The 20,489-nt window shown below is 45.1% G+C and overlaps 6 protein-coding genes across 8 annotated transcripts; 4 read left to right on the top strand and 2 right to left on the bottom strand.

The window, feature by feature from the left end:
- The first annotated feature begins 110 nt into the window (after positions 1-110).
- LOC110177072 (amine sulfotransferase-like) lies at positions 111-10,104 on the top strand. The gene is made up of 9 exons (XM_086827377.1): positions 111-510; positions 570-1,027; positions 1,085-1,157; positions 1,216-1,333; positions 1,500-1,690; positions 9,293-9,305; positions 9,409-9,534; positions 9,616-9,698; positions 9,793-10,104. The coding sequence occupies exons 1-9, from the start codon at positions 239-241 to the stop codon at positions 9,878-9,880; spliced, it is 1,422 nt and encodes a 473-aa protein (XP_086683503.1). The 5' UTR covers positions 111-238; the 3' UTR covers positions 9,881-10,104.
- On the bottom strand, positions 1,370-2,356 carry l(2)efl (lethal (2) essential for life). The gene is made up of 3 exons (XM_020943574.2): positions 2,235-2,356; positions 1,771-2,158; positions 1,370-1,677 (listed from the first exon to the last, which is right to left on the bottom strand). The coding sequence occupies exons 2-3, from the start codon at positions 2,156-2,158 to the stop codon at positions 1,502-1,504; spliced, it is 564 nt and encodes a 187-aa protein (XP_020799233.2). The 5' UTR covers positions 2,235-2,356; the 3' UTR covers positions 1,370-1,501.
- On the top strand, positions 4,498-7,454 carry LOC147644520 (high affinity cAMP-specific and IBMX-insensitive 3',5'-cyclic phosphodiesterase 8-like). Of its 2 annotated transcripts, none has more exons than XM_086827184.1 (7): positions 4,498-5,493; positions 5,556-5,654; positions 5,716-5,964; positions 6,025-6,247; positions 6,303-6,460; positions 6,520-6,790; positions 6,860-7,454. In XM_086827184.1, the coding sequence occupies exons 1-7, from the start codon at positions 5,431-5,433 to the stop codon at positions 7,000-7,002; spliced, it is 1,206 nt and encodes a 401-aa protein (XP_086683310.1). In that variant the 5' UTR covers positions 4,498-5,430; the 3' UTR covers positions 7,003-7,454. The 2 variants fall into 2 exon arrangements, with proteins under 2 accessions (XP_086683310.1, XP_086683311.1); XM_086827185.1 differs by having other exon boundaries at positions 4,512-5,490.
- A 288-nt stretch (positions 10,105-10,392) lies between the features above and the next one.
- Pal2 (Peptidyl-alpha-hydroxyglycine-alpha-amidating lyase 2) lies at positions 10,393-13,438 on the top strand. The gene is made up of 6 exons (XM_020943572.2): positions 10,393-11,150; positions 11,391-11,589; positions 11,647-11,760; positions 11,814-11,901; positions 11,962-12,061; positions 12,119-13,438. The coding sequence occupies exons 1-6, from the start codon at positions 10,702-10,704 to the stop codon at positions 12,420-12,422; spliced, it is 1,254 nt and encodes a 417-aa protein (XP_020799231.2). The 5' UTR covers positions 10,393-10,701; the 3' UTR covers positions 12,423-13,438.
- On the bottom strand, positions 13,056-20,257 carry LOC110177053 (uncharacterized). Of its 2 annotated transcripts, none has more exons than XM_020943571.2 (8): positions 20,052-20,257; positions 19,557-19,979; positions 18,742-19,483; positions 17,571-18,541; positions 15,395-16,192; positions 15,134-15,331; positions 14,148-14,963; positions 13,056-14,092 (listed from the first exon to the last, which is right to left on the bottom strand). In XM_020943571.2, the coding sequence occupies exons 1-8, from the start codon at positions 20,058-20,060 to the stop codon at positions 13,460-13,462; spliced, it is 4,590 nt and encodes a 1,529-aa protein (XP_020799230.2). In that variant the 5' UTR covers positions 20,061-20,257; the 3' UTR covers positions 13,056-13,459. The 2 variants fall into 2 exon arrangements, with proteins under 2 accessions (XP_020799230.2, XP_086683306.1); XM_086827180.1 differs by having other exon boundaries at positions 18,742-19,501; positions 20,052-20,213.
- angel (protein) lies at positions 16,305-17,569 on the top strand. Its single transcript, XM_020943573.2, has one exon. The coding sequence runs from the start codon at positions 16,467-16,469 to the stop codon at positions 17,514-17,516; it is 1,050 nt and encodes a 349-aa protein (XP_020799232.2). The 5' UTR covers positions 16,305-16,466; the 3' UTR covers positions 17,517-17,569.
- Positions 20,258-20,489: the final 232 nt, after the last annotated feature.

Raw genomic sequence — 20,489 nt, 5'->3', positions numbered from 1 at the left:
CAGATTTGGATGGGAATGGGAATAGATATTAACATTTAGCTTAGTCAAACTCTGAGGTAACCCACAAGCCGCATGGACTAAGTTCAACAAAAACATACCCACAAAAATAAAATTTACGATTAAAAAACCCACAATTGCTAGATACTAGATACTAGTCAGACAGAGAGCATGAGATAAAGTTAACTTTGTATCTTTTAAATACTCACCAGTATCCACACCAAGTCAGTAAGTCGTCGGAATGCAGAGAGTTCAGGTCACGCCACGGAGCTATCCCACGGAGCTCATTGACAAAGACTGGTCGAAGAGGAAACATTTCCATATGAATGCCGACGCACAGGAGTTTCTCGATCTCGTCCATGATATGGAAGTTAGGGAGGATGATGTTTGGATCGTAACTCTTCCAAAATGTGGAACCACTTGGATGCAGGAATTGCTGTGGTTGCTCCTCAACAATTGTGACTTCGAGGGAGCTTTGGCCAAAGACCAAGAGCTACGCTCTCCGTTTTTGGGGTAGATATGCTGATATTATAACTCTATAGAGTCTATTCTTTAAATTTCCTTCCTTTTAGGTTTGATTTTTTCATCAATAAGGATGTTGAGCGAGCGTTAAGATTTGTGCAGGAATTCAAGTCTCCTCGTTTGATCAAGTCTCATCTGCCACTGGCTTTGTTGCCAGCAAAACTTAGGAAGGGAAAAAATAAAGTGATCTATGTGTTCCGTAACCCTCTGGATGCCTGGGTTTCTCAATATTATCACAGTGTGACTATGGGATTTGCTTATGGAAAGACCCTGGAAGAGATGATCGAAGAGCGTGTGTCTTGCGAAGAGTTTGTAACGGAGACCATTGAACATGCTCAGGAATTCTATCAACTGAGAAATGAACCTTGGGTTTTCTACACCAGTTTCGAGAGAATGAAGAAGGATCTTCGAGGAGTGATCAATGATGTTTCAAGGTTTTTGAATAAACCAGTAAGCGATGAGCAAATGGAGAGACTGCTTAAACATTTGTCGTTTGAAGAAATGAAAAGTAAGAAATTTTATGGGCACATTTATAGATTATTAAATGGTATACTTTTAATTACAGAAAATCCAACTACAAACCATAGATGGGAGCAAGCCCAATTAAGACACAAAGATGCTGGCAAGGAAAAGCACAAGTATGGAAAGGTCTCTTTTATGGCTTCTATATACTTAATTAATTTTGTAATCTTCCAGTTTTGTGCGACGTGGAAAGGTTAATGGCTATAAGGATGAGCTCAAGCCAGAGCAAATTGAAAAGATAAAGAAGAGTCTCAAGGAGAATTCTATTAGTTTGGAAGAACTCTTGCTACTTAATGAATCCTAGAAGAAACTCCTTCCATACATTATCTTTAGTTTTAAGTTTTTAGTTTTTTAATTGTTATAAAATATTATTCAAAAATCTTGTAAAAAGTCCAATATTTAAGGCACACGTAGACACATACACTAATAATCGCTCAGAGCGTTAAACTTAAACTCAGCCTCAGGCCGTGGAGGTTTCCACCTTCTTGGCATTGTCCTCCTTGGAGGAGGGACCAGTCTGTGTGATTTGCACAAGGCGTTCAGTCGAGGGTGGTGGCAGCTTCTTCATGGGCGCCGTGATGGTCAACAGACCATCGGAGGAGAGCGAGGAGGTCACAGTGTCGGGATTGACATCACCTTGGGAAAAAGGGTAAAGTAACATATTAGTAAGAAATATTGCAGGGAAATAAAGGAACTGTAAGAGACTCTATATGATACGATAATACTCACTTGGCAACTGGTAACGTCTGGAGAACTGACGGGAGACATATCCATGCTCATCCTGCTTCTCCTCATGCTTTCCCTCCACAATCACGAACTTGTCCGCCACCTTGACGGTGATCTCATTGGGCGAAAACTGCTGGACATCCAGAATAACCTCGAATTTCTCACTATCGATGGTCAGATTCGAGCCGGATTCCTGTTTCTGCAGACTGTTCTTCTGCCAGGGACGCAGGTAGCCAGATCTCAGGACTGTGGGGCGGGAGTTCCACACGGAGGACATCAGATCATCCCGCCGGAGACCCTGGCCAAAGTGCTGATCCAATAGGCGCGAGGTGCGCATTGGAAAGTCGAGTTCATCCCACCAATCACGGAACATCAGGGGCACTACGGACATCTGGTTTTGATCAAGGAAAGAATCAAGCTTATCACTTGGCACTTGTAGTCCTTTTCTGCTATATCCTTCTGCGTACCTTGGATAATACTTTTGGATCTTTCGATTCGCGTGTCTTTTTCTATTCACCGCCGTTGCGATTATGATGAAGCTCAGCGAGAATTCACACGGTTTTATACCCTCAGTCGAGTGTTTACATCCCAAAGCTAAAAATATGAAAATTTATTTCCCATCTAAATTTAGGCGAGCGTCATACACACTCGGTCTCTGTCTCTATAGAGAATTTTTTGTATATATATATATTTGGTGCGAATCTGCAATATATTTCTTGGTGTTTTTGTTAAATTTCCGTGGGAGTCGAAGATTTGGAGACCGCCTAGACTGTTCAGTCTGCTGACCTAAAGAAGATTCTATCGTATTTTAAACTGCGGAAGTTTCTAGTGCTGAAAGCTTGAATCATTCTTGAGAAGACTTTCTCTAATAAACTGTTTTTGCCAGCTACTAAACAAAACAAACCCCACATGAAATTCTCACAGTTTTGTACTTTAAAATCTATTTTGTTTATATTAAAAAAATAACAAAAAAGCAATATATCTTGGGGTAGAGGAAAGTTTGTATACCCTTGTCATTGACTCTTATAAAATCGATCATAACTAAGCCAAAAATGCTTTAAATTAAATTCGGAAAGCATTTCTTTACTAGTTTTTATAAGGGTAATAAATCTGTATACTTCATTTAAAATTTTAAAAAATTCAAATTTTTTGCCAATTATAAGAATTTAAATTAAAAAAAATCTAAACAATTTAAAAATGTTGATTTTTTTAAATATAGCTACATTGACTCGCCTTTTAATGCTGATTAAGAATATATATGGTTTATAGGGCCGGAAGTGACTCTTTCACTGTGTTTGCAAGCTTCGACCTTAAGTTATTATACCTTTGGAAGGGTAAACAAATGGCAAGAAAATACTTTCCAGAAAACTCAAAGCGAAAAATATTTTATATCAGCCTGGAAAATGCCAGAACAAAATTGGAACATTTTTACGCCCACAAAAATCTGTCATATACATATATAAAGTTCACTTGTATCTAAAGGAATTTTCATAATTTTCCACCTGTGGAAATTCGGTTTGATGTGGCCAATATGAAAATACTTTGCCCACTAAATGAGTTTCCCAACTATTTTAAGCATCTGCTGCCACTTTTGCTTGTTTCTCAGCCTCTTTCCCTGCTGCTGAGTCATGTCGCGTGCGTTTTCAATCAGACTTTTGAGTATGACGTCGCTTGAACCTCAACGAAAACAAAACAAAAAGTGCAAAAATAAAAACAAAAGAATTTTTCATATATTGTTGAGAATTTATATCAACAATTTTGTTGAGTTAGTATGGCATAAATCATGAATTAAAATTATAAAGATGTGCTGCGGTGTCTTTCAGGTTGCAATTACAAGTTGAAAAAATCTTTATATGAATCTTTTTATACACTCGCAGAATACTATAATTTTAGTGAGAGAAATGGTTGTTAAATGTAGAGAATCATGAAGTATCTTTCAACAGCAAGTAACTATGATCATTAATTAACTATGAGCAGTAAGTATCTATGAACATAAAGTAATAAAAAACTTTTCCCTTTAAATATTCCCACATAAACAACATCTTAAATCTTAAGATCATCAGTATCCCCAAGGAGTTAAATGATTTGTTACTTACTCTCTCTCTCTCTCTGCAGGCTTGGTGGAGTACCAGAGACAAGGCTACGGAGTTGGCATCTGTTTTTCCGGGATTTTGTTTAGTAGTAGTTGTGATAGGAAACTTTAATTTAACACAGATTTTACAATAGGTAAAGTTTGGATTTAAACACAAATTTGATTAGAAACTTTAAAACGGAACAAGAAGAAGAACAAAAATAATTGTGTTTGCTACGGTGCTTAAGTACACTGGTTGAGAAGCGCAGAGGAGGGCACTTTTTTGAGCAGTGAGTAACTATGAGCAGTAAGTATCTATGACCAGTGAGTAACTTTGATCACTAATAAACAATGACTTGCAACTTTTGTAACTCAACACATTTCTGTAAAGTCGGAGCATGGCGAATCGGTGGACTATATATATATCAAATTTAACTAGAAACTTTAAAACGGAACAAGAAGAAGAACAAAAATAATTGTGTTTGCTACGGTGCTTAAGTACACTGGTTGAGAAGCGCAGAGGAGGGCACTTTTTTGAGACAGAGTGAATGCTAGGAAAGTATTATTTTTGAGAGAGAGTAAAAGAGAGGCTAACACAAATTGCTACTAAATTGTCGTCCGTGATTGTGCCTCGGTCCTGTGCCTCCGTTCCCATGTGTGTGTGCCTGTGTGTGTGTGTGTGTCAGTGTGTCCTGGTGTCCTGTTCATGCCCCCGAGCAACTGCAGCAGCGACAGCAAAAGCATTAGCAACAATATTTGCACTAGCACATGCCCACAGACCATGACCATCCACACACACACTAGCAAACACACACACAGACACAGGCACACACACACACACTCCCAGTGAGATGGCCAAGAGCAAATGCATTTGCCGGGTTGGAGTTTTGTGCTAACTTTGATGGAGATGTAAAGGCCATCGTTGATTGCATTCACTACGCTTTTAATTATCAAATTACCCATTCAATTGGCCCTAAGCCGGTCAAAGGAAGCTATACGGGGGTGTCCTTGGCAGGACCTCTCATAATCCACTCCAAGCTGAAGTGAATGCATTTGATTTAAAGGCTCACTTCGTTCGTTCCTAACTCTGATTGGAGCTCCTAATTTGTCATAACGCCTTACTAATCCCCAAAAATATCAACAGTAACAGCACAACTAAACCAACATGTTTTTTACATTTATTCTCTTTTTATCTCTTAATTGTTATGTTCTCTTTTTTACTTTTATGTTTTGTGTACTCGAACAAATGAACCAACTCATAAAAAAATATATATTATATTACAAATTCGCTCGCACGTTCGCTCGCTCGCTCGCTCGATTTGCTCGCTGTGCGTCGCTAACCAAAACAAAAATCAAATAATAATAATTAAAAAAACAAATGTACAAAACTTAAATCAAACAACCGAAAAAAAAAAACCAACAACAAACACAACAAAAACCAAATAAATAAATCAAAACGCAATCACTGCGCACTCGCACATTAGATAATCAATTTACTATCACAAGTACAGGAGAATTGTTCGGCCGATGAGGCTCGTCTCATCGACAAGGTCCTGGAGTTCCTGAAACGCGAGGGCCTCTACAGTCCGCAAATGAAGGAGATACGAACGGATGATCCCATAGCCACCGATCTGATCGGTGCCCTGCTGACGGTAGTTAAGAATCATCCCATCCTTGGGTTACGCCAATCTTAACCAAGTGATTTCATTGCTTTTAGGGACCCAGCGTTTACTCATCGCGTCGCAGCTCGAATGACTCCATCATACGCACTGGCAGCTCCACCAGAACAGCCACAATAGTGCCAGCCAAGATGAAGGTAGGAAGGGTGACCCTGAATCCCATGAGAAAGCATTTTAGATCCCATATTTATTCCACAGGCCAATCCCATCATCATGGAACTACTTGAAGAATCTCTCAGCTGGGACTTTGATATTTTCAAATTGGAGGAGATCACCGACTATCATCCACTGCTTTACCTGGGCATGGAAATGTTCCGTCGCTTCGATGTCTTTGCCACCTTGAACATTGATGAGAACGTGTGCAAGGCCTGGCTGGCAGTGATGGAGGCCCATTATCGCAAGAGCAACACATATCACAATAGTACCCATGCCGCGGATGTCATGCAGGTGAGTGAACCATACCCTTCCTTAGTAAGAGAGCTAAGCTGACTCCTTGTCTTTCTTTAGGCCACTGGAGCATTCATCACCCAGCTGACCAACAAGGATATGCTGGTAATGGATCGCATGGATGAGGCAACCGCTTTGATTGCAGCCGCTGCCCATGATGTGGATCATCCAGGACGATCCTCGGCCTTCCTGTGCAACTCGAACGATGCCCTGGCTGTCCTGTACAATGATCTAACCGTGCTGGAGAACCATCATGCGGCCATAACCTTCAAGCTCACTTTGGGTAAGAGTTCTTGGGAATTTACTAAAGAGAAACTATAGTTTAATGCTATCTTTAGGTGATGAAAAGATCAACATTTTCAAGAACCTGGACAAGGAGACCTACAAGTCAGCTCGCAGCACCATCATCGACATGATTCTGGCCACCGAGATGACCCGGCACTTTGAGCATCTGGCCAAGTTTGTGAGCGTCTTTGGTGGCGAAGAGCCCCGGGAGGTGAGTTGATTAGAGGTGATATCTAGGCTATTAAGTAATCTATCTTATATCCCATTTAGCAACACTCGCAGACGGAGGAGGAGACATCCATACTCATGCGCAGAATGCTGATCAAGGTGGCCGATGTGAGCAATCCCGCCCGTCCCATGCAATTCTGCATCGAGTGGGCCCGGCGCATAGCCGAGGAGTACTTTATGCAGACGGACGAGGAGAAGCAGCGACATTTGCCCATTGTGATGCCAATGTTTGATCGGGCCACCTGCAGCATACCAAAGAGCCAGATTGGCTTCATCGAATACATCATTCAGGACATGATGCATGCCTGGGAGAGTGAGTTACCACAGATCCCTTTTGCAATCGCTTCCTGCTAATATATCCTTTATAATCTCTTCCCCTCAGGCTTCATCGACATGCCGCAACTGATCACTTACATGCAGATCAACTATTCGCAATGGAAGAAGTACGATGAGCAGGGTGTCAACACTTTGGCTGACATTATGGCCAAGCAGCCGCCGGTGGGCAAGATGGCCAACTCCAAATAGCATACGGCCTTCCGGAGATTGTTCTCGGGTCTACTGAAGCCACTGCCGGCCCATGTGCCGGGCACCTCCACGATTGGCGAGAACGAAATGGAGGATGTACTCTAGTGACGGCGTCGTTGGTCCTGCGACGTTCTTCTCCGGACTCGCAGTCTCTCGACCTGATCGAGGTTCGAGTTCGTGCAGCTCCCCCAACCCTCAACACCTGTTGTGTCCCGCCCACACACACACACACACCCACACACTCACATATCCCTCAACGGACCAACGGACAGGACCATTGGGGCAAGGACAGGTGTCGTGGGGTGAGCCAAAAAAAGGCAAAGCGGTGTCACAAAAGCAAACGAGCTAAAAACAAAAAGAACTAACTAAGGCAAACAAACAAACAAAACAAAGTAAACAATTATTGGGCTGGACTCAAAATTAAATGTTTAAGATGCATCACAAGAAGCAAACTATTTCTATTTCTATATAAAAAGGAAAGAAAACAAAATAAAACCGTGTGAGTCTGTCTGTGTGTAAATGCTGCGCGTGTGTGCATGTCCCTCCAACCCAAGTAAATGTGTATGTGTTTAGGCTAACAAAAGCAGGCTAAAATCCCACAGCATATTGGCCAGAAACGGAGCAACAATATGGCGTGCGCTCAACCTGTACCTGGCGAAACACGATCTTAAATCGTACAGCAGTCAAGGCCAGGCTATATCTATATATCTAGATAGTTATAGCCCACAGTTCTCTCCCACATCAAGAAGACAATCTCTGCAAGGCCAAGTAAAACTAGTTCGGAATCGTATAAATCTTAAGATTCGGAAAGACCACACAGAACAGTGCAGGCAGTCACTATTTAATAACTACCTATCACTATCGACTAGCTTACACTACTGAAGGAAACTAAAGAAACTGATAATGATGATGAGGAATCAAAACTAATTCGAATCCACTCTTGAGACACATTTCTGTAAAGTCGGAGCATGGCGAATCGGTGGACTATATATATATCAAATTTAACTAGAAACTTTAAAACGGAACAAGAAGAAGAACAAAAATAATTGTGTTTGCTACGGTGCTTAAGTACACTGGTTGAGAAGCGCAGAGGAGGGCACTTTTTTGAGACAGAGTGAATGCTAGGAAAGTATTATTTTTGAGAGAGAGTAAAAGAGAGGCTAACACAATTTGGTTTTTTGAGAAGCGTAGGGAAGGACTCATTGTTTATTTTGGAAGAATAAGAATTTGAGTTAGTAAACAAATTGGATAAGTCCGTAAAATTGATCAAAAATATAACACTTTTAAACTCAAATTTAATTAGAAACTTTAAAACGGAAGAAGAAGAACAAAAATAATTGCGTTGCTACGGTGCTTAAGTACACTGGTTGAGAAGCGCAGAGGAGGGCACTTTTTTGAGCAGTGAGTAACTATGAGCAGTAAGTATCTATGACCAGTGAGTAACTTTGATCACTAATAAACAATCGGTGGACTATATATATATCAAATTTAACTAGAAACTTTAAAACGGAACAAGAAGAAGAACAAAAATAATTGTGTTTGCTACGGTGCTTAAGTACACTGGTTGAGAAGCGCAGAGGAGGGCACTTTTTTGAGACAGAGTGAATGCTAGGAAAGTATTATTTTTGAGAGAGAGTAAAAGAGAGGCTAACACAATTTGGTTTTTTGAGAAGCGTAGGGAAGGTCTCATTGTTTATATACAATGAGACATTGTTTAACTATGGCCAGTAATTAACTATGATCAGTAATTAATTATGAGCAGTGAGTAACTATGACCAGCAAGTATCAAATCAATTAATCAAGCAAAGTATCATAAAATTTAATATATATAAATTATATATATTTATCTAGAATTTGGAACTATTTAATATTTTAATTGTAAGATTTACTCTTTCCCACCCTGTATTTTTCCATGTACCCAAAATGCAGGCAAAACCGTGGGGCAATTACCACTTGAAAATGGCCAAAAAGCTCTCCCAAAAAACAGCAAACCAAAAACAGATGTGCAACTGCAGGCTGCTGTGTGTGTGCCAGCTGAGTGTGAGTGTGTGTGCCTGCTGTGTGTATTTGCAAGTGTGCGAAAGTAGTGAAAGCTGAGAGCCGACGGCGAACGGGGCCAAATGTGTGTGGTACTTATGCAAGGCAGCCGAGACGCTGCGTTGCCGAGATGACGACGCCACCGCCCCGGCAGGAGGTTAGAAAGCAGGCGACATTCACCGCAGGACATGCGACACGTCCAGTGTTCACTGTACCTTAAAGCCAGACCACTGGCCAGTTTGTCACGGAAGTAAGCCAACAAGATGGTGAGTATATATATTTGGGAGACTTACGTATTTTTCAATATTTTTAAATTCATTTAAAATGCATTGAAAATTATTTAATTAAATTGATTTAATTCCCTTACAGTCCTCTTCAGTTGTGCTTCCCCTGAAGACCTCCAGACTGTTGCTTCTGTTGCTCTTCTGTCACGTGCAGGCGCATCTCTCGAAGCGCAGCTACTCGGACCAAAGTGTCCACGGCTACATGACCGAGGTGGCACTCCTCTTTTGCCGGAAATCAACTTGGTAAACTAACCCCATTTCCGTTTCCGTTTTCCCCTTCTCCCTTTTGCAGCGCACCTGCTGGTGGAACGAGGTATGCAAAGAGGAGTTCCAGAGCCTCTTCCGCTGCAAGTGCCCGCAGTTCTCCTACTGCCGGTGAGTTCACAAAATTCTAAGAGATGGGATTTTGAATAGAAATTGTAATTGAAATTGTTACTGCTGTCGTAATTTGCCACTCGGATTTCCTTAGCTCGCCGGGACGCTATTATAATGCCTACTGCTCGATGACGGACACCGGCTATATTTGGACTCAGCCGAACTGGGATTGGGGGGCGTAGGATGAAGTAAGCCCGGATCCGGACCCGTACGCCCCACAGTTTGCTGTGACGTCAAAGACACTGACTGCCGACTGTATGCATACATTTCCCCCAAAATAAACCCCTTAATAGAGAGAGCAGAGAAAGCAGAGAGAAAGTACACGGACACTATGGTGAGGAGGTCATCTTCACCAGCAGCTGTTATCGATATTTGTGCTAAATAAATTTACGAGTTGGATGTGGTATTACTTTTTGGGCAAACTGTTGGCTGGTTGACTTTGTGGAAAATCAATAAACGCTTTCCAATTCACGAATGCTTGCGGCAGGGCCACAGTGGAGATAGAATGGAATACAACTGAGACTTTTACACTAAGGAACGGTAATACCAAACTTCTACATTCTTTTATTTCATTTTAACACATATTTTTAAGACTTCTCTGGTTTTAATTGGGATATTTAAAATAGGTTTTCCATTATTACTTATTCTCAACATGATTAAATATTATATTTTACATCACTTTACCCTTGACTTCATCCTTTTTCACCTTTTATACCCACCGTGCAGGACCAAGGCGCAGGCGCCGCATTGAAAGCGAAAATCGAAAAGCGTGGGAGCCATTCACAGTCCCAGTGTGTGTGTGTGCATTCGAGTGTGTGCTTGGACCAGAGTCAGTTAATCTTTTGCCAGCTCAACATATAGACACCACCGCCAACACCAACAGATGTTGGCAGTGCGGAAAATCGAGTGAGCGCAACCAGAGGCCTAAAAGCGAATTTGTTTTTGGGTTACAAAATCACAGGACTTCCACATTTCACATTCCAAAGAAAAAAACGAAAGGACAATGTCGCGCCTTCCGTTCGCGGCCCTCCTGGCGCTGATGTACCTGGGAAGTGTGGCACCCACTGGCATCAGCAGCAGCAGCAGCAACCACCTGCCAGCTGGTCTGGGCATGGATGTGGATCTGGAGCCTGGCCAGGTCAATCTCAATGAGCGCTTCTTCGACCAGGTGCGAGCCCTCATCAAGCGGCGGCTGCAGGAGAAGGAGCTCTCGAAGCCATCGTCGGAACAATCGGAGATGCCGCTGCCGCTGGTCGTGGACGATGCTGTTGCCTTGCAAAATCAACGCAGCTACGATAATGTACCCATACCAGCTGCCAGTGTTCCAACTCCCGTGCTGGTGGAGAACTGGCCCACGGAGCAGCATAGCTTTGGTCAGGTGACCGCCGTGGCAGTGGATCCTCAGGGCAACCCGGTGGTTTTCCATCGTGCCGAGCGCTACTGGGATGTTAAGTAGGTCAACAGCTGTCGCCGCCTAGTAACAAGTGTCTATCCCAAATGTATGTAAAGGATTGCCAGAGGGGGGTAAAGGCTTTTCACTTTTCATTTTGGGGTCAATCTTTGATCTAGTTTTTACCTATTAAAGGATAACTTTAAAGTTGTGGCAATTCACATATATGGGCTTTAGGCATCTTGTTATTATAAGTTCCTTTGAAAAGTATATGGTATTAATACTTTGCATTTCCTCTTTAGCACCTTCAATGAGAGCAATATCTATTACCTTATCGAATATGGACCGATCAAGGAGAAGACCATCTACGTGCTGGACGCGAAGACGGGTTCCATCAAGACCGGCTGGGGATCAAACATGTTCTATATGCCACATGGCATGACCATCGATGGTCATGGCAACTACTGGATCACAGATGTGGCCATGCATCAGGCTTTTAAAGTAAGCTTAGTTTAACATAAACCACAGATTAAAATTTAACCCAAGTTCTTCTCTTAGTTTAAGCCCTTCAGCAACAAGCCGCTGCTCACCATTGGCAAGCGTTTCCGGCCCGGCTCATCCGTTAAGCATTTGTGTAAGCCCACTTCCATAGCGGTGGCCACCACGGGAGAGGTGAGTGTGGTATATATTCCTTAAGATTTTTCTTATATTCCATTTTCTTATAGTTCTTTATAGCCGATGGCTACTGCAATAGTCGCATCTTGAAGTTTAATGCCGCTGGCAAACTGCTGCGTACGATTCCCCAGCCACCCGGTGCGTATACGTAATATTGATACTGATTGAGAGATTAACTAATAAACTATATTTTTGCAGAGTTTCTGTCGCTGCAAGTACCCCATGCCATCACCCTGCTGGAACACCTGGATCTCCTGTGCATTGCCGATCGGGAAAACATGCGAGTGGTGTGTCCCAAGTAAGAGGAGCTATATACCTTCATATGCATCCAAAACTAAGGGGTTTTCCTTTGCAGAGCTGGTTTGATTTCTTCCCATGGCGAAGGTGAGCCGGCGGCCACCATCCAGGAACCCGATCTGGGACGTGTCTTTGGCGTGGCCAGCTATGGTGATATAGTCTTTGCTGTCAATGGTCCCACCTCGATGCTGCCGGTGCGTGGCTTCACCATCGATCCCCGCTCGGAGGCCATCATCGGGCACTGGGGCGAGTTCAAGAATCCGCACTCCATGGCGGTCAGCGTTAACGGCTCGGCCCTGTATGTGACCGAGATCGGGACCAATCATCAGACAAATCGCGTGTGGAAGTACGTTCTGGCCTGAAGCTAAGTCAGAGGAAAAAATCCCACATTAACAAAAACCCAGGCCCGACTCACACACTGCGCACCTGCATATCCCTAGACCCTTAGAAGCGACCACAAAATAGTTACAGAAGACGAGCCCAACCCCACAAAACAGTTTTAAATCATTGTCAGAGATCAATAGAGAATAGTAAGTGCTTAAGTTATGTACAAGTTATAAGTATGTAAATTGCTTGAGAAACAATACCACAACAAACATAACCTCAGACTCTCTTTATGTTTTGCACTGTAATGAGCAAACGAAACGAAAACGAAACCAAAACGAAAACGAAATTACAAGAAAAACGCAGCTTAAAAGTAATAGTACATATACTTAAATGTAATAGCTATGCGTGTAGGCACTAACTAGGCACGAATGTGAGGATGGATAAGGGGCAGCGATAACCGGGACACCCGACGCGCATATAACGTACGTACATTGTGTATCATATTTGTAACCTATGTATATCAAAAATATATATATATATATATGTATAATCGTCTCTCTGTATCTTATCGAGTTATCTCGTAGCCCCCCATGTAAATTATGTATGTAATAAACTGTTGTTGTTGTGACGTGAACGGCAAAAGGCCATAGACATCATCAGGGGGTACTATATGGCAGGGATGTATTAACAATGATATCAAAAATATTGCCTTTGACTTTAACTTTTTAACTTTATCAATAGACGAATTTGACAAATATAATTTAACTTATTTGTCGCTTAAAATACCTTTTGATATGTACAATATTTTCCTTTTGATCAAAATCTCCAGTTCCAATACAAATGACTATTTACCCCCTACAAAAGGCCAAGGAATGTTAGCTATCTAAGTCTACAGATATATCTTTCTACAACTTAACTTAAACTGAATTTTAGCGGCAAGTTTGCATGGCAAACATTCTAATTTACAATTCCCGGAGAATACCAAAATATATAAATATACATAACGTTAACACAAACATATATAAAATAAAAAAGGAAAAGAATAGAGAAACTCTATGGAATGCAACACCTGTCAGGTGGCGCTTAGCCAATGCCTGGCAAATCGCAAAGCCTCATTCAAGTGTGTTAGCCATTCTTGCAGCTCCGATTGAGTATCCGCCGCAAAGAACACACCCGATTCGTATTCCGACTGTTTTCCCTGGACCAGAAAGCTCCTGGCTCGGGCGCATAGCTCTCGAGGAGCTGCTGTTATGACACTTTGTCCACATCCTGGCAGTTCCATGGTGAAAATCGGCGATTCATCGACGAGATTATCCTCATGCTGCCATACGGCTAACAGGACGCCATCCAGGCTACACCAGCGACGATTCCAATGATGCCTGCTCTTTGGATCCTGAACGTTAAGGTAGCCCGCAAAATGGATCTTGGGAAGCCTTAGGTCTACCCTCCCTGTGATGGATATACCTGGTCCCAGATTAGTGGATTTGGAGTGCGGACTTAGGGGAAATTGCCAGGATCTCGAGCTGCGCAGGCAAATCTTGTCACCGGATCTAGTTTCACTGGCCACCAGTTCAAAGGGTGCCAGATCCATGGCTTTCAGAGTGAATGAGGCGTGCAGCCGAAAGCGGGAGATGATATTCTCTGTCCCAGCAGATCCCGATGAAGAATTGGAGTTGGAGGAACCCAGATTCCCACTGCCACGTCGCTGCAAGGTAATATTATTAGGGCACTGCACGCCTTGAAGAACTAAGGATACTTACCAGCGACTTGGCTGGCTCCAGGGAAAGGGTGGAGACCTTGCGCAGACGCAGCATGAAGATCTGACAGCGTAGCTCCAGGGAATCAGACCTCTCATCGCTGTAGAACTCCAGGCCACAGTCCCGGAAGAAGGCAGAGCCATTCTGGCACTCCACCGACTGTGTGGACCGGATCACACCGCCACTCTCAAAGGTGCAGATAAAGTGGTAGTTGAAGAACATATCCAGGCTTACATCGGCCCTTACAGGCAACTCCATGGCATCGATTAAAAGGCACTGGGATCGCCCAGCCAACGGAGCGCAATCCTCATTGAGCAGAGCTGCCTTGCGCAGACTGGAGAAGAGCAGCAGTCGCTCCGCCTCCACCATCTCTGAGGAGATCTCCAGCTCCGGCATCTGGCGGCAAATACTTACAGCCTGGGCAAGCTGTTCGCTGGTGCTCAGCGACTCGTTCAGCAGGGAATCCAAATTGAAGCTGGCATAGTATGTGCTACTGTCACACTCCCCCGAATTAGACTGATCCCGCGACAAATTCAGGCTCTGCGCCAGTCGCTGCTTTTCGCTTTTTATGAAGTCCTTGCCCTTGCGATACGATCGGCGAAGAGCATCCTTCAACAGGCGGTAACGAGCCAAAGCGCTAACCGACATCAGTTGGCTCTCGCAGGTGTTATTGGGTAGTTCACCCAGGCTGGAGCTGTTGTGGAGACCAGTCGCCTGCTGCTCCGCCTGCTGGGGCGTTGTGGGGCAGCTGAAGCTGAGATTCTGACGCAGCGGCGTGGCTGGGCCATCGTTAATATCAATGCTCAGATTGCCGGCGGGCTGAAAGACAAACCATTACTACTGAATCGGATTTGATAAACAAAACAACTCTTGTATTTCTTAGGAAAGCGATGGATAAATGTACAGTACAGTGTGTGTGATGATAGATAGAAGCTATTTGCAGGATGTACAAAGTGTGTCCCTTAATGGGAGTCAACAAAAATCTCTACCTTGGTTGTGAATCGCTGATTATGCTGCTGCTGTTGCTGTTGCCTCTTTTTCGGTGTACTCTGGTTCTCCGGCTCCGGTTCTATCTGACCCGATCCATAGTCATTGGTCACGAATGAAGAGCTGCTGTAGTCCGCATACAGCTCTTCGACGCCTTCATGGGGCAGGTCATAGGACACGGAATCCACATGGGAAGAGGTCTGAAAATAAGTTTTTCAAGTTGAAAATCAAGTTGAAGACATTTTCTAGAATATATCACTCACATTGGGCACCTTCTCCAGGCGATCTAGCACAAGTTCACTGCGACACAGATTGTCCAGGAAGATCTCACTGCGCTGCAGCGAGAGTTCTGATCGAGAGAGATTCCTATTCTTCTTTGGCGGCGAATCCTTCTCACTGATGTTGTTTAAAGAATGATGGGTGAGTGGCGCTGGTGACTTTAGCTGGGGCTGACGAACAACCGATGATCCAGTGCTTTGGCTGGCCGAGCAGGAGGTCTCGGAGCTACTGCCTGGCTCCTCGGGCAGCGGCATGAATTGAAAGAAGTTGCCGTTTTTCAGGGATTCGTGTAGGAAGTGACCCAAGGCCAAGGGTGCCTTTGGAGCAGCAGTAGTTGCTTGCTGGGTTGGCTTTGGCGTTACCATAGGTTGCACTATTTGGGCTTTAGGTTGTACCATATGTTGCTGAATCCCCTTACCCACATCATCTTCGCTCTGCACAAACTGAGCCTTTGGCTGAGGCGAATTCTTGGGCGTCTTTTGCACTCGGGCGTACATGCCACTGAGATCAGCGGGTGATGGCGATTGCACTGCGGTGCTTTCACTCACATAGGTCGTTGAGCTGGGAGTGGAGGTGGTCGTGGGATTGATCAGATGTGCTGCAGTCCTAACCTCGTGATGGGGACTTCCCCTGATCCGCAAGCAATCTTCCTCGATCTCCGAGTAAATGGGCTCGCTATCGACACGTTGGCAACTGGTCAACCGCACCGATGTGGTGGCCAGGCTGCTGGTTGGTCCATCAGTGCAATCGAAGCTAGGAATGGGATCAGAACGAGAGCAGTCCTGTAAAGAAACAAATTATACAAATGCAATTACATATTTTGAATTCCGATAGATTAAAGCGGACTGCATGTTATCGATAACAATAGCAATGCAACCCAGCAAAGACGAAATGAAAAAGTAAAGCAAACAACGCAAAAACAGCTGACTGAAGCATTTTTATCCCCTTCCGTCTCTTTAGGTGTCATATTCGAGAGCGAAATTTTAAGTTTTATAAAATAAAACAAATAATAAGGACGCGAGACGCACTGGCAAATGGCGAGTCACACCTGAGGAGATGTTTAAAGTCCTGATTCCTGCATTTCCAATCAAAATTCCCAGTGCCATTGCCAGACGTTTCAATATAACAAATAACATCAAAGGAAAACCCACGGAAATGGAAACCAGCTACGACCACAACAGGAGGTGGACGCCCGTTCAGGATGGCAATAGTGACAACAGGAGCGCCAGAAAACTGCCCACCTTTAAGCTAGTCTCGTACAACATACTGGCCCAGGACCTCTTGCTGGAGCATCTGCATCTGTACCAGAACATCCAGAAGGAATTCCTCACGTGGCGTCGTCGCCAGCAGAACCTGCAGCGAGAACTGATCCGGCTGAATCCCGACATCCTGTGCCTGCAGGAGATCCAGTTCGATCACCTGGCCCCGTTTATTCAGGGTCTGCGCGTGGGCAGTGGCCGGCGACTGGCGTATGTGTACAAAAAGAAGACTGGACATCGGACGGACGGCTGTGCCATTGTCTATGACTCGGACAAGTTTCAGTTGCTGGATCAGCAAGCTGTGGAGCTTCATGACCCCGATGTGGCTCTGCTCAACCGCGAGATGGTGGCGCTATTCGCCAAGTTTCGGTTCAAGGACTATCCGGAACCCAAGGAATTCGCAGTGGCCACCACCCATTTGCTGTACAACCCAAAAAGGTCAGACGTGCGCTGTGCTCAGGTGAGCAGAGCTCTAAGGGAGCTGAACACCTTTACCGCAGACGAAACACCTGCAGTCTTAACCGGCGACTTCAACAGCGAGATATTCGCTGCACCCATGAAGCTGCTAATCGGCGAGGAAGGAAAGAGTGAAGTCTGTAAAGAGACGGAGATGTTGCGCTTCAATCTCATCGATCCGGGCGAGGGTACTGTCTCCACGTACCAGGACAACTGGATCACCGTGGACTACATCCTGCGTTCACTTGACGCCAAACGAAAGCACAAGCTGCTGCCAATCAGCGTCTACTCACTGCCCACGATTCAAACCTGCTTTCGCGTGGGCCAGATTCCCAATCACTATCTGGGCTCGGACCATTACGCCATGGGCGTCATATTCAGTGTTGTCTAGTTCTTAAGATTGTCCCCCTTATCATCTACCAGACATTAAAGTGTTCCAACTCACCCGAAATGTTCTCAATGCACGCTCGTCGCTGGCCTCCAGCTTGGCCCGAATGCTGCTCAGCAAGTAGCCCATCTTGTTGATGGTCACATCGTGGTCGAGATCCTTCTGATACGAACGATAAGTGGCCGCCGTGGGTTCTGCTTGGAAATCCAGCTTGCGAGCTCTATTGGCACGTGGTATCTTCTTTGGCGGCGTCGGAGCCTGCACTTTGCGCTCGAAATCAAAGTAAGGCTGCTGGCGAGTAGATGTGGTTGTGCCGGAGGGCGTCGTCTGCATGGGAGAATGGTAGCTACCAGGCGGCGATTGCGATTGTAGATCCAGCTGCGAGGTGGAGGTCTGCACGCCAACAGTGCATAGCTTGGGAGGTGTTCTAATCGGTTTTTGCTCCTCCTGCTGATTCGATTTCTTGGGCGAAACAAAGCGGAGTATCTTGTTCTTGGAGTTATTGAGAAAGTTCTTAGATTTGGAGCCCAACTTCTTGGACTTGTTGCCCTTCCAGGGTGAAAGATTGCGCCACTGTTCGCCCCAGATAAACTTCTGGCTGGCCTGGCCGCCAGCTGTCTTGATTCCCCTGGGATACTTAATGGGCGTATCCTTGTATTCCATATTCACGGCGAGATTCTCGCTCATGCTTCCGTCCACAGTGTCCAGGGAGATTTTGGGAACCACTGGCTGCGGCATTTGCCAACCGATGGCCACTTGTGGCTCAGCTGGGGCGGCGTGTGTCTTAAAGTCTTTGGCCTTCTGCTTGCCTTCGTAGTTGAGCATGTCGGTGATCTTGGGCTCTGTCCAACAGAGTATGATCTGCTTAGAGGGGTCACTCTTCCGGCTGTTGATGCCCGTCTCCTGTCGGATATTCCGGGCATAATGCGAACCGCGCTTGGACTCTACTACGCGCTCAATGTCGCTCAACGAAGGGCAAGTGGGCAGATGCTGTTTGTTGGGACTTCTCTTGGGTTTCTCCACCTCGGCTGCAAGGGTAACTTATTAAAAAACGAAACAGGGAAGCAAGGATTTCAAAAATGAAACCGTAACTCAACATTTTCAGAAACACAACTCTTTATTTTGGCAAATACATTTGGATTTTTGGTAAAACTAATTTGGCTAGAAAGGTATCTTAGTCTGAGGTTTGGTTACGGTTTCATTTGGGGCCTTGGAATTGGCTACTCACCCATGGGATATGATCTGCGCTGACTCTCCTTCGATCGCGATGACTTGGTAGGATTACTGACCGGCACACAGACGCCTCGCTTGCGCAGAAACTCGTCCAGCACTCGCTCTGCTTCCCGCACAGAGGGATTCGTGGAGGTGAGCGAGGTTCCGTCTGTGAGACTGTGGGAGCTGCACCTTGGTGGCTTTGGCGGCGGCGGCTTTTGGCTACCGCGAGGTTTGTACTTGGCTTCACTTAGGGAGAGGCGTTTCTGCAGAAGACGCCCACCACCACCGGAACTGCGCCGAGAGCGAGAGCTTCTGCGACTCGAAGGCTCTGCGGACAACAGTTCCTTCTCTTGCTCTGCAAACATCTCCTTCTCGTGCTCCTCTTCCACAGCCGACTCTTGCTCACTGATGTTGGAGAGAACAGGAGCGGTGGGTTTGTACTTTATGGGTTCGTACTTCAGTTGTTTCGTTGTGGTTGTCTTTAGACTCTGTGATTGTGAGTTTCTGTGTCTGCAGCTGGTGCTACTTGCCACTGGTAGCTTTTGCCTGTTTACGCGCACCTCGGACACCACACAATTGTCGCGCAGTTCCTGAATGATGTGGATAAGCGGCTCACCGTCGCCGGCCACGGCTCGCAGGCTACTGACAGCAGTGAGAGGAGACGTTTGCGAGGATTTCACATTGGCCGGTTCGCTTAGACGTCGTTTCTCCGCCTGCTGTTTCTCCTGGCTGCCCAGATTGTTCTGCTTGGTGGCCTGAAAAGCGGAAATAACCTGGATTGAATACGGACATTCTTAGGTTTAATTAGGAGTCGGGTTGGGCACTCACCTTGCTGCTCTCGGACCGCCTGCTGCGCCGGGGCAGGCGCACGTGCTGGTCACGTGGCGGAGCCGTGGAACCGCAGTCGCCACTGTCGCTGGTGAAGCAATAGCAGAAGCCGTTCTGGCAGGGCTTGCCCTTGCGCTCCTGCTCCTTGTTGCAGCGATTCTGGTTGATTAGGTCCGCATCCATAGTTCGGCGCGTTCGGGTCTCCCGATTATTCCTTGGCAAATTGTTGTCGCAGTCGCGACTGTGTGTGGACACCCGGCGGGTGCGACGTGCCCGGAACTCGTCGATGCACTCCTGCAGGCTGAACGAGCTCGTCGAACCAGACTTTCCGGAGTCTTCTTCCTCCTCCGTCTGCTCCTCCTCCCCCTCGTCATCGTCGTCAACTAGAACATGTTTGGTGCAGAACTTCGAACCTGCAAAAGTCTGTGTGTGCGGGCAAAAGCCGTTGTTTACATGTCTGCGATTGCGATTAAAAAGCGTAGTTTTTATGCTTACTGTGGCCATGTTTTCGCTCTATTTACAGATGATAAGCCACGAGGCCAGCTCGGTGCGTGCGCTCCACTTTTACACGTTGCACACGCTTTCTACTCCGCTTCGTAGTTTTCCAATCAAAAGAAAAGCGACGCCGCCTGCATTACTCGGTTTCTCTTTTGTGCCGCTTCTTCGTGCCTTTATCAGACCAGGGATGGCGTTTAGCGAATGGGAGGCGTTGTCGTTAACATCCCTGTCTTTGGGTAGTGATGAGCACGTACAGAGGGGCTAAAAGTAGCAGAAATAATAATTATTTTCTGGTATTTTCCTTTTCGTTTCGTTTGTCAGGTGTAAAAGATCTTACTGGGATTAATAATTATTTATTAATTTTAATTTATTTTCGAACATTTCTGATAATAGTTCAAAGCTTATTAATATTTCATAGAGATTAACATAAAACTC

This window comes from Drosophila serrata, unplaced genomic scaffold (genome assembly GCF_035046125.1).
Source record: "Drosophila serrata isolate PLE 108 unplaced genomic scaffold, ASM3504612v1 contig_165, whole genome shotgun sequence".
In the NCBI taxonomy this organism is placed as follows: Eukaryota; Metazoa; Arthropoda; class Insecta; order Diptera; family Drosophilidae; genus Drosophila; species Drosophila serrata.
Note: the sequence above shows the minus strand (reverse complement) of the source record. Positions and strands in the feature narration are given on the sequence as shown.

Bases quoted from the DNA above. Each gene is read 5' to 3' on its own strand.
- LOC110177072 (XM_086827377.1), top strand. From the start codon at position 239: ATGCAGAGAGTTCAGGTCACGCCACGGAGCTATCCCACGGAGCTCATT. The intron at 511-569 runs GTAGATATGCTG...CCTTCCTTTTAG, and splicing joins CTACGCTCTCCGTTTTTGGG to GTTTGATTTTTTCATCAATA. The intron at 9,535-9,615 runs GTGGCACTCCTC...TCCCTTTTGCAG, and splicing joins TCCACGGCTACATGACCGAG to CGCACCTGCTGGTGGAACGA.
- LOC147644520 (XM_086827184.1), top strand. From the start codon at position 5,431: ATGAAGGAGATACGAACGGATGATCCCATAGCCACCGATCTGATCGGT. The intron at 5,494-5,555 runs GTTAAGAATCAT...CATTGCTTTTAG, and splicing joins TCGGTGCCCTGCTGACGGTA to GGACCCAGCGTTTACTCATC. The intron at 5,655-5,715 runs GTAGGAAGGGTG...TTTATTCCACAG, and splicing joins TAGTGCCAGCCAAGATGAAG to GCCAATCCCATCATCATGGA.
- Pal2 (XM_020943572.2), top strand. From the start codon at position 10,702: ATGTCGCGCCTTCCGTTCGCGGCCCTCCTGGCGCTGATGTACCTGGGA. The intron at 11,590-11,646 runs GTAAGCTTAGTT...TTCTTCTCTTAG, and splicing joins CCATGCATCAGGCTTTTAAA to TTTAAGCCCTTCAGCAACAA. The intron at 11,761-11,813 runs GTGAGTGTGGTA...ATTTTCTTATAG, and splicing joins CGGTGGCCACCACGGGAGAG to TTCTTTATAGCCGATGGCTA.
- angel (XM_020943573.2), top strand. From the start codon at position 16,467: ATGTTTAAAGTCCTGATTCCTGCATTTCCAATCAAAATTCCCAGTGCC.
- LOC110177053 (XM_086827180.1), bottom strand. The intron at 18,542-18,741 runs GTGAGTAGCCAA...TTACCCTTGCAG, and splicing joins GCGCAGATCATATCCCATGG to CCGAGGTGGAGAAACCCAAG. The intron at 15,332-15,394 runs GTGAGTGATATA...ACTTATTTTCAG, and splicing joins GCCTGGAGAAGGTGCCCAAT to ACCTCTTCCCATGTGGATTC.